At 40.4% G+C, this 16,199-nt stretch overlaps 1 protein-coding gene across 1 annotated transcript; it reads right to left on the bottom strand.

Annotated features, from left to right (window-relative positions):
- Positions 1–209: 209 nt before the first annotated feature.
- LOC130852319 (S-phase kinase-associated protein 1-like) lies at positions 210–1,074 on the bottom strand. Its single transcript, XM_057733254.1, has one exon. It carries the CDS (start codon positions 1,072–1,074, stop codon positions 583–585), a length of 492 nt encoding a protein of 163 aa, XP_057589237.1. The 3' UTR covers positions 210–582.
- Positions 1,075–16,199: the final 15,125 nt, after the last annotated feature.

Below are 16,199 nucleotides of genomic sequence, written 5' to 3'. Positions count from 1 at the left end.
GTGGGAGGTGGGAGCAAGGTTGACGTATTTAAAGAAGAGCAAGGCTTTGTGGTTGGAGCTGAGGAAGCAAGGGGAAGAATGTAGGAGATCCGAGGGTTTAGATGGTAAGGACCTAGACTTTCTCCTGAGTGAAATGCTTAGAGGCTTTGGAGCAGGAGGAATGAAGTGATCCGAGTTATATATATATATATATTTTTTTTCTATTTCAGAAAATTTTTTGCAAGTTGCTTTATTTACAGTGCCAACTTTTAAAAGTCACTAAAGTTAACTGGACAGCAAACTAGGCAGAAATTGCTTTACAAAAAGAGGGAAAGCCCAAAATGCCACTTTCTATAGAGAACCCACAGTTCAATTTTATTCAGAGCAAAGAAAAAAGAACTTTTGATCATACTAGAAGAAATGGAGCCATAAGTTTGGAATCTGTACTGAAACTACACATGCAATGAGGACAACATTCTGCTAATACAACTGATTTGCTGCTGCATTTGTTGACTGTTTTTCTAATATTAACAATTATAAACAAAGCAGTGCAACTAGTATTTGGAACAATCCTTACAGTGTTACAGTGTCAGACACAACATTTCACTTCTCCTCACACCACTGGTTCTCTTTGCTTACATGGGCTTCCTCTTCTTCAGTAAAATCATTTTTGATATTGAATGTCTTTCGAATCTCCTCAGGAGTTTTCCCCTTGATCATATTGGCAACCGTCTTGCAGGTAACATCAAGCAAACCTTTGATGTCTAAGTCGTTTGCAGCCAATATAAGCTCGAAAAGTGTTCCTTGGTCAACTTTCAGGAATTCTTGATCCCAAACAGGGATATCATCTGTTCGCTTTCCTTTGTTCTCATCATCCTCAGGAGGAGGAGGATCATCCTCGTGGTGGGTGCCCCACTGAGTGACCTTTTTTAATATTGCTGCATTAACATTTGGCAAGGGGACTGGATCATCCTCTCCTTCATCATCCGTTCCCAAATCTTCCGACATGGTCTTGATAGTCACAGATTGTTTTGCAATTTCAACATCAACGTCGAATATCTCTCCATCAGAACTCTGCAACTTCATTGAAGGCATGGTGTTAGGTCTCAGGAGCGGGCAGGCCGGAGGCTGAGGAGAGCAGGGCGGCGTCTGCAGAGAGAAAAACAGAAAGGCGGAGGACAAGGCCCATACCCTGAGTTATATTTTAAAAGCATCCCTATAGAAGATAGAGGGGACAGGTGGGAGCAGAAAGACCACTAGCGGAAAGTTGATGGTGGCGTGGATCAGGGTGATAGTGATGGAGAAGTGGTCAGACTCTGGATATATTTTGAGGGTCGAGCAGATACAATTTGCTGATGGATTGAATGAGTGGGGTGAGAGAATAAGGACTCAGGACTGACTCTTAAGATTTGGCCTGATAGATGCTGGCTTGATGAAAATCCTGCTATAAAATTCCAGTGTAGGGGCAGAGACTTAGGGGAAGTGAAGTCTTTGTGGCACTTCTCAAGACATTCATTATAGTAGTAACTAGATTCACTGTGATCTTGCGTGTGCTAAACATACCTGTCTTACTTCATTTTATCCTCACAACAATCCTGTGGAATGTCCATTACCATTCTCATTTTGTGGTTGAGGACATGGTTTTCAGTGGGTGGCATAACTTGTCCAAGGTCACGCAACTAGTGAGTGGCAAAGTCAATGTTCAGATCCACCTCTGCCTGACTCCAAGTGTGGGTTCCAAACCACTCTGTTATACAGACTTCAGTGTTTCTACTCTTCTATCAGTATAGAGTAGGGCTGGCAAACTAATCCCCACAGGCCAAATCTGGCCCTTCACCTGTTTTTGTGTAGCTTGTAAGCTATTTTGGGGGGGGGGGGGGGGGAATATCTAAAGAAAAATATTTCATGACTGTTGAAAATATGCAATTCATCTCAATAAAAGTTCTTGAACTGCCCCCCCGCCCCCCCCCCCCCAAAAAGAATATCTGTGACTTACTGGTAGGCAAAGGTTTTTTGGGGCAGGACACAGAAAAGCAATAACTATCAAAGAAGAAAAATGTGTAAATTGAACATAATTAAAAATTGCTCATTGAGAAAACAAATAATACAGTCATAGAATGGGAGAAAATATTCAAGAAGCATATATCTGATAATGAACTCGTATTCAGAATACAGAAAGAAGTCCTTCAACTCCATCATAAGAAGCAAACAACCCAATAACAACAGGGCAGAGATTTGAGCAGTCATTTCACAAAGGAAGATATGCACATGGCTAGTAAGCATACGAAAAACCAAGATATGGGTGCTAAGTATCCTGTTGCCACTGTAATACTGTTGTTTAAATGATTAGTGGACAAAACTAAGAAGTAATTTTTTCTTGAATCATGTAATATTGATAATGCTAGTTCAAATGTAACATTATAGCATTTTTCCGTATTTGATTTTTTAATATGTGTATCTTTTATTTTACAGTGAAATCTTTTTTCCTAATTTGCTTATTTGCTTTATTCTACAATTACATTAAAAAGTTTCAGAATTTAAAAAAAATTATATGCAATTCAAATTCAGTGTCCATAAATAAAGTTTTGTTGGGACAGAGGCAAGCCTATTCACTTACCGAGTGCCTATGGCTATTTTCAGGCTACAGTGGTAGGGCTGAATAGTTGCAACAGAGACCATTTGGCCCACAAGGCCTAAAATATTTACACTCTGGCCCCTTACAAAAGAAGTTAGCCAACCTCTGGTTCAGAGAGTGAACTCTGTCCTAACATTTAGGAAACGCCATACTTGTGAAACATTTCTATTGTAGTTAATTTCTCTAGTGTCAAAGAGGGTACCCCTCTGTGGAAGAGAGTTTGTTCAGCCAGATAAAGATTAATTACTCACGTAGTTTTGTTCTACACTGAAAATGAAATACACAGTGGAAGTGAACCCAGAGTCAGAACAATGGCAATAACCTGGATGGCTCCCTCTCTCGCTCTTGCTCTCATTCTCTCTCTCCCCTCACTCTTTCTTTCTTTCCCTCCCTGCTCCTCTCCGCCCCCCCCCCCCCAAATAAGGGTTAAATACCACTCAAATAGTCTGTACATTTCAGGACATTGAGAATACCTGTTATTTTGAAATTATTAAAGAACTTACCTTTAGGACCTCTTTTTGAAATTTTTAAGTTCCCAGATTTCTTTGAAACTATGTCACACACTGAGATAGAGACCCAATCAAGTTTCCTTCTACTGAATGCCAAGGGTAAATAATCATGATAACATTGATCAAGGGACAGTATTCTATAGACTAACAGTCACTTTATATCCACCAGAAAAGAATTATGTGGGGTCTACAAATGTGGCTCTCCCAGCAGAAAGCTTTGTAATGATCTAGTGTGGAGGAGAATAATACAGAAAACAAGATAAGAGCTGCATATGAAAGGAGAGTGTTCAATCTCTGTGCCAAGAACAGAAAGGCTCTCTTAGTCACAGTTTTTATCTGTGAATCTAGAAGCAGCTGATGTTGTGAAGTTCAGCGTGTTTGTGTATTGCTATCACTGCTGCTGGCTTTCTCTTCCAATAAAAATCTATCTTATCTGAACTGAGCTGAAACAGTTTGTTTTCATCCGTGCCATTTTTGGCTCAGAGAGAGTTGAGAAATCCCATCCTTGGAGTAGACTTGAAAAGAGACCCACCTGAATTACATTTGTATGTGAATGGTCATGCTACAGACTCCTCAGAGAGCAAGAACAGATTCTCTCCTTTTTGGTCATGCCCGGTTGCCTCTTGTCATGTTCAACTATATCTTACATATAAATTTTTCTGTACCGTAGACATTATGTATATCTACTACTTCTGGTACCAGATATTTTCTTTGGGGCCAAACTTTTGTTTAGAAATAATAGACCAGTCTTGGTGTGGGGGGAAGGTGAGGGTTGATACTGTATGATTCCATTTATATAGCATTCTCTTTTTTGACAGCTTTATTGATATATAGTTCAGATGCCATACAACTCATTTAAAATGTACAATTCATTGGTTCCTAGTATATACAGAGTTGCACAACCACCACCACATTCATTCTTAGAACATTTTCATTACCCCAAAAAAGAAACCCTGCACCTTTTAGCCATCATCAACCATTCTTCCCTATCTCACCCAGCCCTAGACAACCACTAATCTACTTTCTGTCTCTATAGAGTTGTCTATTCTGGACATTTCCTATAAATAGAATCATCCAGAATGTGATCCTTTGTGGTTGGCATGTTTTCAAGGTACATCGATCCATGTTTTGGATTGATCAATACTTTATTTCTTTTTATTGCTGAATAATATTTCATTGTATGATATATCCTATGACACTTTTGGAATGACAAAATTATAGACATGAAGAACAGATCTGTGGTTGCCAGGTATTAGGTGTGGTGGTTGTGGGGGGTGAGGGATGCCATGACTGTGCCTGTAAAAGAAGAGCATGAGGGGTCCTTGTGCTAGAACTGTTGGGTATGATGACTGTGGTGGTGGTCACACAAATCTACACGTGTGATAAAATTGTATAGAACTGGATACACACACACATACATATAAATGGTAAAGTTTGAATAAGATCAGTGAATTGTAGCAGTATCATTTTCCTGCATAAGATATTGTACTCTAGTTATACAAGATGTTATCTTTAGGAGAAACTGGATGAAAGGCATACAGGATTTCTGTGTTATTCCCTACCACTGTATGTGACTCTACGATGATCTCAAAGTAAAAACTTAAAAATAATAAAAATAGTAACATGCCTTTCAGGAATGGCAGAGTAAGGACCTCTGAAAATTCACTCCTCTATAAAATCAAAAAGAACACTAGCAAAAATGGTCAAAATCAACTTTTCAGAACTCAGGAAATTAACCAAATGCTTGTAACAATTTGAGGAGTTTTTATTCAAGAAAAACACTGACTCGTGGTGAGAACAGTGAGCTTTGTGGTACTTTAACCTACCCTGTTCTCATCCTCCTCTCCCCAGTTCCAGGGTAGCCTTGAAAACAAACAAACCTGCCATCATGGTGAAAGCCAATAGCAGCTACCAGAAGGAATAGAATGTTGGAGCTTCCCCAAAGCCCCATTATCAAATAGCTGTCATTATGTGACCTGTCTGGCTGTTCCCTGGAAAATCCCACTCACAGGGCTTGTCTTTATTTGACCTGACTCAGAGCTCACCCATTATGAACAGCATTTTCCCCAGAGGTGTTTGTAGAAAACAATCAGTAACAATTTTTAATATCACTGCTGCCTGAGGTGGTAGTGACTGTTTCAACAAAGAACAAGTTCACCAAAAACTTAAAAGGAAAAGCTGGGGTATACGATGTCAATAACAAGCTTTGAAAAACCCTGACATATTCCTGGGAATCTAGAAAGCCACACCCATGTGCAGGGGTGTGTGCCTGCCCAGGAAAGACCTGAGAAGGCTCTAAACTCTCACTTCTGGTTAACCATGAAGCTCTGTGCAAGAAGGAAGTGAAGGCTAAGACAGGGTTGTAAACTGCCTACCTGAGTGTAGAAGGCACATCCCAACATGCAGGCAAAGGCTGGCAGACTTATTTGTTCCAAGAATTTAAGGAAATGTATATACAATTGTTAACTGCCCAATAAGAAAATGAAATAGAGACTTCAGTGTCCACCCATGAAAAGAATACAGACTTTACAGAACTAATTCAGAAAATTAACTAAAAAACAAATAGCAGCAGCAAAAGAAACAATGACAACAATGAATCCCTGGGGAGTGGAGGGAAATTTGATTTCCAGATTTGTTACATTACATGATTTAAAACTTCCCATTTTCTTTTCTTTTTTTTCTAAAGAACTTTTATTGAGATACAGTTAACATACAATAAACTGCATATATTTAGAGTATACAATTTGGTATCCCAGTCTCCCAATTCATTCCCCCCCAGTCCTCCCCGCTTTCCCCACTTGGTGTCCATATGTTTGTTCTCTACATCTGTGTCTCTATTTCTGCCTTGCAAACTGGTTTGAAACTTCCCATTTTCAACCAAAAATTATGAGACGTGCAAAGAAACAAGAAAGTATGGCCCATACATGGGATAAAAAGCAGTCAGCAGAAACTGGCCTTGAGGAAACTCAGATGCTGGACTAACTAGAAAAAGCCTTTAAATCATCTATTTTTTTAAGCTCTTTATTGGAATATAATTGCTTTACACTCTTGTACTGGTTTTTGAGGTATAGCAAAGTGAATCAGACGTATTTATACATATATCCCCATATCCCCTCCCTCCCGTGACTCCCTCCCACCCTCCCTGTCCTGGCCCTCTAAGGCATCACCCATCATTGAGTTGATCTCCCTTTGTTATACAGCAACTTCCCACAGCTATCTATTTTACATTTGGTTATCTATGTCTATGCTATTCTCTCACTTCGTCCCAGCTTCCCCTTCGCTCCCCCACCCCAACCCCATGTCCTTAAGTCCATTCTCTACATCTGCATCTTTATTCTTGCCCTGTCACTGGGTTCATCTGTACCATTTTTTTAGATTCCATATATATGAGTTAGCATATGGTATTTGTTTTTCTCTTTCTGGCTTGCTTTGCTCTGTATGACAGTCTCTAGGTCTATCCACCTCATTACCTATAGTTCAATTTCATTCCTTTTTATGGCTAATATTCTAAATCATCTATTTTAGAACTCAGGGAAATTATGTCTAAAAAACTTAAGGAAAGTGTGAGAATGATGGCTCAGTGCATAAAGCATATCAATAAAGAAATAGAAATTATAACAGGAACCAAATGAAAATTCTAGAGTTGAAAAGTACAGTAACTGAAATGAAAATTCACGTCAGGGGTTCAGCAGAAGATTTAGGCTGACAAAGGAATCTGTGAGCTTGAAGACAAATCTATTCATTTGATCTAGTTTGAGAAACAGAAAGAAAAAAGAGAGAAGAAAAATGAACAGAAACTCAAAGACCTGTGGGACACCATTAAGTATATCAGAAAGAAAAGACTGTCAACCAAGAATTCTTTATCCAGCAACACTGATGTTTAAAAATGAGAGAGAAATGAAGATAGTCTCAGATACATAAACATTGAGAGAATGTTCACAGAAGCATTATTTATAATACCAGCAAGTAGAAATAACCCATATGTCTATCAACTGATGAATGAATAGACAAAAAGTAATAAAGGCATGTGATGGAATATTACTCAGCCATCAAAAGGAATGAAGTCTTGATATGCTACAACATGGATGAATTTTGAGAATATCCTAAATGAAAGAGCTAGTCACAAAGGACCACATCTTGTATGATTTTATTTATATGAAATTTTTAGAATAGATCTATAGAAGTCAAAAGTGGATTAGTGGTTGCCTAAGGCTTCAGGGTTGGGAAAATTAGGGCATGATAGCTAAATGATACAGAATTTTTTTTCAGGAGTTGATGGAAATGTTCTAAAATAGATTGTGACAATGGTTGCACAACTCTGTGAATGTAGTAAATATTACTGAATTGTATGTTTTATGTTTTAAAAGGATGAATTGTATGGTATGTGAATTGCATTTCAAAAAAGCTGTTACCAACAAGGGTGGGAGAGGGGTAAAACAAAACTCTTAGAAGAAAACATAGGCATAAACATGCATGACCTTGGATTAGGCAATGGTTTCTTACATACGACACCAGAAGCACAGCAACAAAAGGAAAAAGAGATGAATTATACTTCATCATAACCAAAAACTTTTGTGCTTCAAAGGGCATCATTAAGAAAGTGAAAACAAGGACATCCTTGGCAGCACAGTGGTTAAGAATCTGCCTGCCAATGCAGGGGACACAGGTTCAATCCCTGGTCCGGGAAGATGCCACATGCCGTGGAGCAACTAAGCCTGTGCGTCACAACTACTGAGCCTATGCTCTAGAGCCCACAAGCCACAACTGCTGAGCCTGAGTGCCACAACTACTAAAACCCACGTGCCTAGATGCCGTGCTCTGCAACAAGAGAAGCCACCACACTTGGAAGCCTGCGCACTGCAACAAAGAGTAGCCCCCGCTCACCATGACTAGAGAAAGCCCACACGCAGCAGTGAAAACCCAACGCAGCCATAAATAAATAAATAAATAGATAAATAAATAAATAAATAAATAAAAACAAATAAATCTAAAACAAAAGAAAGTGAAAAGACAACCCACAGAACGAAGGAAATATTTGTAAATCATATATCAGATAAGGAAACATATAAAGGGTCCAGAATTATGAAAGAACTTATAACTCAATAGCAAAAAAGACAATTAACTGTATTAAAAATGGCAAAGGATGGGAGTTCCCTGTTTGCCTAATGGTTAGGCTCTGGTACTTTTACTATGGAGGCCCAGGTTTGATCCCTGGTCAAGGAACTGTCCCGCATGCCCATGGCACAGCCAAAATGCAAAAAAAAAAAAAAAAGCGTTATTAAAAACATAAAATGGCAAAGGATTTAAATAGACGTTTCTCCAAAGAAGATATGCAAATAGCCAATAAACACATGAAAAGATGTTCAACATCATCAGTCATTGGGGAAATGCAGTCAAAACCACAAAGAGATGCCACTTCACACCCACGCGGGTGGCTATAACTTTTAATAACAGAAGATAATAAATGTTGGTGTGAATATAGAGAAATTGAAACCCTCATATATTGCTGGTAGGAAGGTAGAGTGATACAACCACTTTGGAAAACAGTTTTTCACTTCCTTAGACATTTAAACATAGAATTATTAAATGACTGAGACATTTCGCTGCTAGTTCTGTTTCGCTTTTAAAATGTACCATGAATCTCATTTTGACCAGCCAGAAGATAGGGAAGTTTGCTGGTTTGCTATACCATAAGGTCCAGAGGTCACAGTGGAAAAGTTTGGAAAGACAGAGAGGGGTGGAAAGGTAGGTAAATTATTAGAAGCACAATTCATTGAATAAAGTTTTTGTTCTTACAATTTTAGAGCTTTCAGGGGATAAAATTTAAATTTTAGACCAGTGTTCCCAGGAAATTATATGAAGAAACAGTAATTGGCATTTGGGGGGTGGCGGGGGGGGTGGTGCAGTCTCATGAAGATAGTAACAGGTCTTCCTGACAGGCAGCGCATCACCTTCCCCAGGAGAACAGCACATCTCAGTTGACTATATGTTCAAGTCTATTAGGAGAATAAACAGTTGGGGTGTGTTACAGGGAGCCTTTAGCCTCCTCTTCAAATTTCAAAGAAGGGAGAAAATGCGCACTTGGTAAGAAAGAAAACTATAAGAGGAAGTTTCCAAGTTTTTTCTGCCCCTTCATTCACTTCTTCCCAAAGCTGGGAAGGAATTTATTGATATATTTGAAGGGATGGAGCATGTGTGGTCCAGCCTCTTCTGGGCTTCTTTTTTAGATGCAGCTTGATATTAAGAGACTTACTCTCTGCTTATCTTCCCCTAAACTTTCCAGGGCTGGCATAATCTGATGGAGAAAGAGATCTATTAGGGATCCTGATACTGGCCACAACTCAGATCATGATCTTTAAGCCTAGCAGGACTGAAGCTGATGTTTTTATCTCAGTCTATCTGAATCTAGCATCTCTTTCTCATTCAGTAGGAGCGGGTCTTCCTGACAGGCAGCTGACCCCCTTGAGCATCCTTTGCTCCCCATGTGTGGGAAGACATTCTGGAACCTTTTTGAAACATTGAAAATGTTGAAGTATGTGGGCCGAGCGATGGGATTCAGAATGTCCTGCTTGAGCAGTGGAGGAGCTGAGGGTGCGGGGCGTGGAGACTAATATCACCCTGTTTGGTCCTGAGGGATGGCTGGTTAGCCAAAGACGGGTAAGATTCCTCAGAGGAGGAACAACCTAAGACAGGCACAGCCGCAGAGGGGCCAACAGGGGTGGTGCATAGAACCTTCCTTATATCACCATGTTTGGCCCTGGAGGATGACTGGTTAGCCAGAGACGGGTAAGATTCCTCAAGGGAGGAACAACCTAAGACAGGCACAGTCGCAGAGGGGCCAACACGGGTGGGGCACAGACCCTTAATCCTTTTGAGAGAGGTCTCCTGCCCCCAGGGCTGTTTTGCTCTCCACCCCCAGCTCAAATCCACACCTGCTCAACTCGGACCCAGGAAGTAAACAAAGATAATTGCCTCAGTCATGTGAGGCCCTTGATTGTTTATGAGTGTAACCTGAGAATGTTAGCCCACGAACTCAATAAAAGCAACCTGGGATGAGTCAGCAGGGCTCTTGATCCGAGAGGTCTTGAGCCCCCTGGTCCCACTTTTCTCTTCAGTCTGTGTCTGTGTCTTCTTCAAGCTTGCGGCACCCGTCACTCACCTCAAGTCGCCAAGCTGGTCTCGGCACCCATGGCAGTCACATATCCTGGAGCAGGAAGCTGAGACTGCCACTTACCCTAGGAGAGTGGTAGGGTTGTGGCACATGATTTAGATATAAACACTGGGTTCAATGAACTGCCCATCCATTTATTCAATATACCTTTGTTGAGCACACTTCATGTACTCATTGCTTTGTACAAGGTGATGGGGACGTGAAGGGGAACATGACAGATGGAGGATATTGGCCCTTATAGACCATTCATCTGGAATGGAAAGTTTTCTGCCCTTTGGAGACAGCATTTCACCTCTAGAGTGGAAACTGGCTTTCTCTCTTAAGCCTCGTGTACCTGGGACCGAAGGAGGGGAGGGTCCTCCTTGCCCCCCAAATGCCATCTCAGGCCTTATCTCTTACCCTCCTTCAAAGTTCATATCAAATATCTTGCTGTCCTGATCGCTCCACCTTAGTCACCAATGACTTTAACACCTGGCTCACTCTCTTCTCTTCCACCTCTACTCCTGTTTTTATTTTTTGACAATTTCATTCAACAAGCTCGTGGATAATCCATCCAAGACAGGGTGTATTTCTAATTCCCTGTGTGCTTTCTGTGAATTTCCCCCCTTTTGCCCTCTTTAGAACCCTGAGGGCTGTTTTTCTTTCCCGCAGCACACAATGAAGAAGAAACAGACTCAGGAGCTTTTGCTGCAGATGTGAGACAGAAAGATCCAGACATGGGCTCCTGAGTAAGCCCAGGCTTCAGAGAAAGGAAAGAGCAGGTATGAGGATGGTTCACAAGGAAAAGGAAAGCCTTGGAGGAGCAGAGTTCTTGAAATGGGAAGAGAGAGAAGGACCCTTACTTGAGAGAACCAGGAAGTGGAGTGGATAGGACTTGGTACCAAGCTATCCTTACATAGGAAGGAAGCTCCCACCCATTGGGGATATCTTGTTGCTCCCGGGCTTGTACTGCACCCTTGACCAGAAGGTGGGGAACTGGTCATCTTGTGTGGGGTTAGAGCTGTGGAGGGAAAAAACACACCTCCTGACCAAGGTGGGACAGAGGATCAGGTTAGAATTTCCTGAGCCCTGCGCAGCACTAACACACCCCTGCCGCCACATATTTGTGCCGTGGCCTTAGTTCCTTGACCTCTCACCTCCAGTGATCACTTCCTCGGCCCACTTCAGATGCCCGCTATTGTGATGACGGCGGCATCATCAGCCATGACCAAACCCGATCCGCACCTTGCAAGCCCCTTGAACTTCCTGGTCCTCTCTCTCCCTCTGTTGTTCTCCGGCAAAGCCCCTGCCTGGTTAAAACCAGCCCTCAGCCTGATCTGTGCCTGTCCCTGAGCAGCTGAGTGGTGCTGGAAGAAAACACATGGCCCTGCTGAATAAACAGTCTCACTGCAAATCTACCACCATAAATCGCAAAAGGATACTCAGCGCTGCCCAGGGTCCTGTTTTACATCTCTGGTGTATTTGCTTTCCCAACTCCAAAATGGCTATTTTATACCTTCTTTCCCCTCAAACTCCCTATGCAGCCCCCCACACCTCACTTCCTCACACAAGCCTGTTCTCACCCTTCCTTCAGCAAAGTAACTATCTTCCCTGCACACACCTCACCCCAGCGCACTCCCTGCCGACTCCCAGTTGTGGGTTCCAGATCCCACCCCCTTTCTTGTTCTCAAGGACCCGCTCCTCCCATTCCCCTAACTCTTCTAGACTTTTCCTGCCGGCATCCAAACATGCTGTAATCTGTCCTAGGAAAACATAAAATTAAACCACCTCAAATGACCCCATAACACTTTTCAAATCCCCCTGTCATTTCTCTGCTCCCCTTCAAAGTAAAATATTTTGAAGGCAGTGGTTATAATCACTGGCGTTCCCACAGTCTCTCCTCTCTGCTCTCCACGCAGTTTCCGTCCACAGCACTCCACCCAGGCTGCTCTTGTCAAGGTCTCCCATGGCCTTTGTGTTGCCAACTCTAGCATCATGTCTCTGCCTTCATCTTACCGACCCATCATTGGACCCATCTAACCACTGCAGCCTCCCTCTGCCCCTCGGCAGTCTGAGAAGACAATATTAGAGCTTCTATTTTTCACTTTTTTTTTCTTTAAAAAAGGTAAGGAAGAGATTAAGGTTCACTAATTGGTAGAATCCATTTTTATACAATGTTGCATTAGTTTCTGCTGTACAGCGAAGTGAATCAGCTATATGTATACACCTATCCCCTCTTTTTTGGATTTCCCTCCCATTTAGGTCACCAGAGAGCGTTGAGTAGAGTTCCCTGAGCTATACAGTAGGTTCTCATTTGTTATCTATTTTATACATAGTAGTGTATATATGTCAGTCTTAAAATGCACCATGTGGTGGCACTAAGTACACTCACATTGCTGTGCTACCATCACCACTATTCATCTTCGGAAGTTTTTAATCTTCCCCAACTATATCCATTGAGCAGTAATTGTCCTTGTCCCCCTCCCCCCAGCCCCTGGAAACCATCATTCTAATTTCTCTCTCTCTGAATTTGATCTCTCTAGGTACCTCATATGAGCAGTATCACACATTATTTGCACTTTTGTGACTGACATTTCATTTAGCACAATGTGTCCATAATAGATAAGTGAAATCCACATAATCCAATGGATAAGCATAATGGATAAGATTTACCCATGTTGTAGTATTTATCAGAACTTCAATCCTTTTTAAGGATAATATCCTATTCCATTATATGTATATAGCACATTTCGTTTATCCCCTTATCTGTCAATGAATATTTGGTTTTTATCTGGCTTTTGGCTATAGTGAATAATGCTCAATGAACATGGGTGTACAAATCCCCATTGAGTCCCTGATTTCAGTTCTTTTGGGTGTGTACCCAGAAGTGGAATTTCTGGATCATATGGTGATTCTATCTTGAATTTTTTGAAGAAGCACCATACTGTTTTCACAGCAGCTGCACCATTTTACTGTCCCATCAGCAATGCACAAGGGTTCCAATGTCTTCACATCCTCACAGACAGTTATCCTCTGTTTTGTTTTGTTTTGTTTTGTTTTGTTGATAATAGCTATTGTAATGGGCATGAAGGGGTATGTCACTGAGCTTTTGATTTGCATTTCCCTAATTACTAGTGATACTGAGCATCTTTTTGTGTACTTGTTGGCCATGTGTATATCTTTCTGGAGAAATGTCTATTCGAATCTTTTGCTCATTTTGGGGGGGTTGTTTGGCTTTTTTTGTTGTTAAGCTGTAGGAGTTCTTTACATATTCTGGTTATTAATCCTTTATCAGGTATACGATTTGCAAATATTTTCTTCCAAAATGCGGATAGCCTTTTCATTCTGTTAATAGCATCTTTGATACACAAAAGTTTTAAACTTTTGATGAAGTCTCATTTAACTATTTCCCCTTTTTTTGCCTGTACTTTTGGTGCCATATACAAAAAAATCATTGCCAAATCCGATGTCATGAAGATTTTCCCCTATGTTTTCTTCTAGGAGTATTATGATTTTAAGTGTTACTTTTAGGTCTTTAATCCATTTGAATTAATATTTTATTTGTTGTAAGATAAGGGTCCAACTTCTTTCTTTTCTTTTTTTAAATGATGGTTCAGCTGTTGTGATTTGGGTGTACTCATGAAAGGAGGTGAGCTTACAGTTCTTCTACCCCACCATCTTGTCTCTCCTGCATTTTCCAACTTCTTTCTTTTGCATGTGAATTTCCAATTTTTGCAGCCCTATTTGTTGAAAAGACTGTCCTTTGGTCTTGATATCCTTGTCAAAAATCATTTGACTATATATATGAAGGTTCATTTCTGGTCTCTCCTATTCTATTCTATTCTATTCTATTCTATTCTATTCTATTCTATTCTATTCTATTCTATTCTATTCATCTGTATGTCTGTCTTTATGCCAGTACCACACTGTTTTAATTGCTGTAACTTTGTAGTAAGTTTTGAAATCTGAAAATATGAGACCTCCAGCTTTGTTCTTCTTTTTCAAGATTGTTTTGGCTATTCGGAGTCCCTTGAGATTCCATATGAATTTTTGGATGGATTTTTCTATTTCTGCAAAAAAAGTCATTGAGATTTTGATAGGGGTTGCATTGAATCTGTAGATCAATGCAATGCTTTAGGTAGTATTGACATCTTAATATTAAGTCTTTCAATTCACGAAGACAGGACATCTTTCCATTTATTAGTGTCTTTAATTTCTTTCAGCAACATTTTGTTGTTTTCAGTGTATGTCTTTCACCTGCTTAAGTTTAATCCTAAATATTTTTATTCTTTTTGATTCTATTGAAAGTGGAATTGTTTTCTAAATTTTCTTTTCAGATGGGTAGGTGCATAGCAACACAACTGATTTTTGTGTGCTGATTTAAAATCCTGTGACTTTCCTGAATTCATCTATTAGGTCTAACAGGTTTTTGTTGTTTTGTCTTTTTGTAGTCTCAGGTTTGCAGTTATCTTTTATTCTTCCTCTTCTCTCTTGCTCTCTCATTCCTCTACATGCAAATAGCCACCAAGTCATTTCAGTTTGTTTTGATTTCACAATGTTTCTAATCTTTGACATTCTTTATGATTGAATGAACATGATTGAATGAATATTTGTATCCACAATATCTAGAGCAATGTGTGAAGAAATCAGTTTCTAAAATAATCCTTTTATCTCTCTCTCTCTCCCACTCAAACCTCTGGGAGCTCCATGTAACAGTAGAGGCTCTAGCCTTCTCTCCCATTATCTCAGAAGCAGCACTGAGGCTATGGGCTCAGGAGGCCCTAAGGTGGAAACAGATATGCTGCTTACTAGCTGTGTGACTGTAGGCATAAAGTGTAGACCCTCCCTGGAAACTGGCGATGATAATAATATCTACCTCATAGGGTTGTTGGGAGGTATCTTAACCCATTTGGGCTGCTGTGACAAAATACTGCAGACTGAGTGGCTTACAAATAACAGGAATGCATTGCTCACAGTTCTGGAGACTGGAAAGCCCAAGATGGAGGCACCAGCATGGTCACATTCTGGTGAGAATACTCCTCCTGGTTCACAGCTGGCAGCGTTTTTCTGCATCTTCACATAGTAGAAGGGACTAATGATCTCTTTTATAAGAGCACTAACTCATTCCTAATAACTGCACCCTTAAGACTTAACCACTGCTCAAAGCCTCCCCGCCGCTGCCCCAACACTATCACATTGGGCATTCTTATTCCAGCATGTGAATTTGCGTGGGTGGTGGGGGGTGTGGAGAGGGACACGGACATTCAGACCATAGCAGGAGGCTTAAATAGGACGATGAACATAAAGCACTTAGTAAAACACCCCCCTTCTCCTCCTCTCTTTCTCCAGAGACAGAGATGGGATTGATCTCCCGAATCCTCTTGTCTTTATTACTCCTTCGGTGCTTACCATCTACTGCCTTGTACTATTATCTTTTTATGTGTATCCATGTTATCTTCTCCACAAAATTTATAAATTCTCCAGAGGCTGAGAGTTTATCTTTTTTCTTTTTCCCTTCTCTTGTGCTTGTGGCATGTTGTAATATAATGCCTTATACATGGTAAATGCTTAGTCAATATTTGCTTTTCAATTGTTTGGCATAATGAAATCCTTTATTGCCTGGTTTCCAAAGTCTTCAGAATTGATATTTCATTTATTTCATGTAATTTCCCCCCCACTATGATTTTAAAGCAGCTGACAACATTTAAAAACAGCTAACAAGAAAGTAATAAAGACATCACTACATCCTGGAAGACCGTCTGAGTATATTTCAACCTATGTCTCTATCTAAAGTGGAAAAAACAAAGACAGAACAGGGTTGCCAGATTACATACCCAGTCAAATTTGAATGTCAGATGAACAAGAAATAATTTTTGTTAGTGTAAGTATATCCCATGTGATATTTGTTGTTTGTCTGACATTCAAA

This window comes from Hippopotamus amphibius, chromosome 4 (genome assembly GCF_030028045.1).
Source record: "Hippopotamus amphibius kiboko isolate mHipAmp2 chromosome 4, mHipAmp2.hap2, whole genome shotgun sequence".
Lineage (NCBI taxonomy): Eukaryota > Metazoa > Chordata > Mammalia > Artiodactyla > Hippopotamidae > Hippopotamus > Hippopotamus amphibius.
This window is presented reverse-complemented; position numbering and strand designations above follow the sequence as displayed.

Excerpts from the sequence above, each read along its gene's own strand:
- LOC130852319 (XM_057733254.1), bottom strand. The coding sequence starts at position 1,074 with ATGCCTTCAATGAAGTTGCAGAGTTCTGATGGAGAGATATTCGACGTT.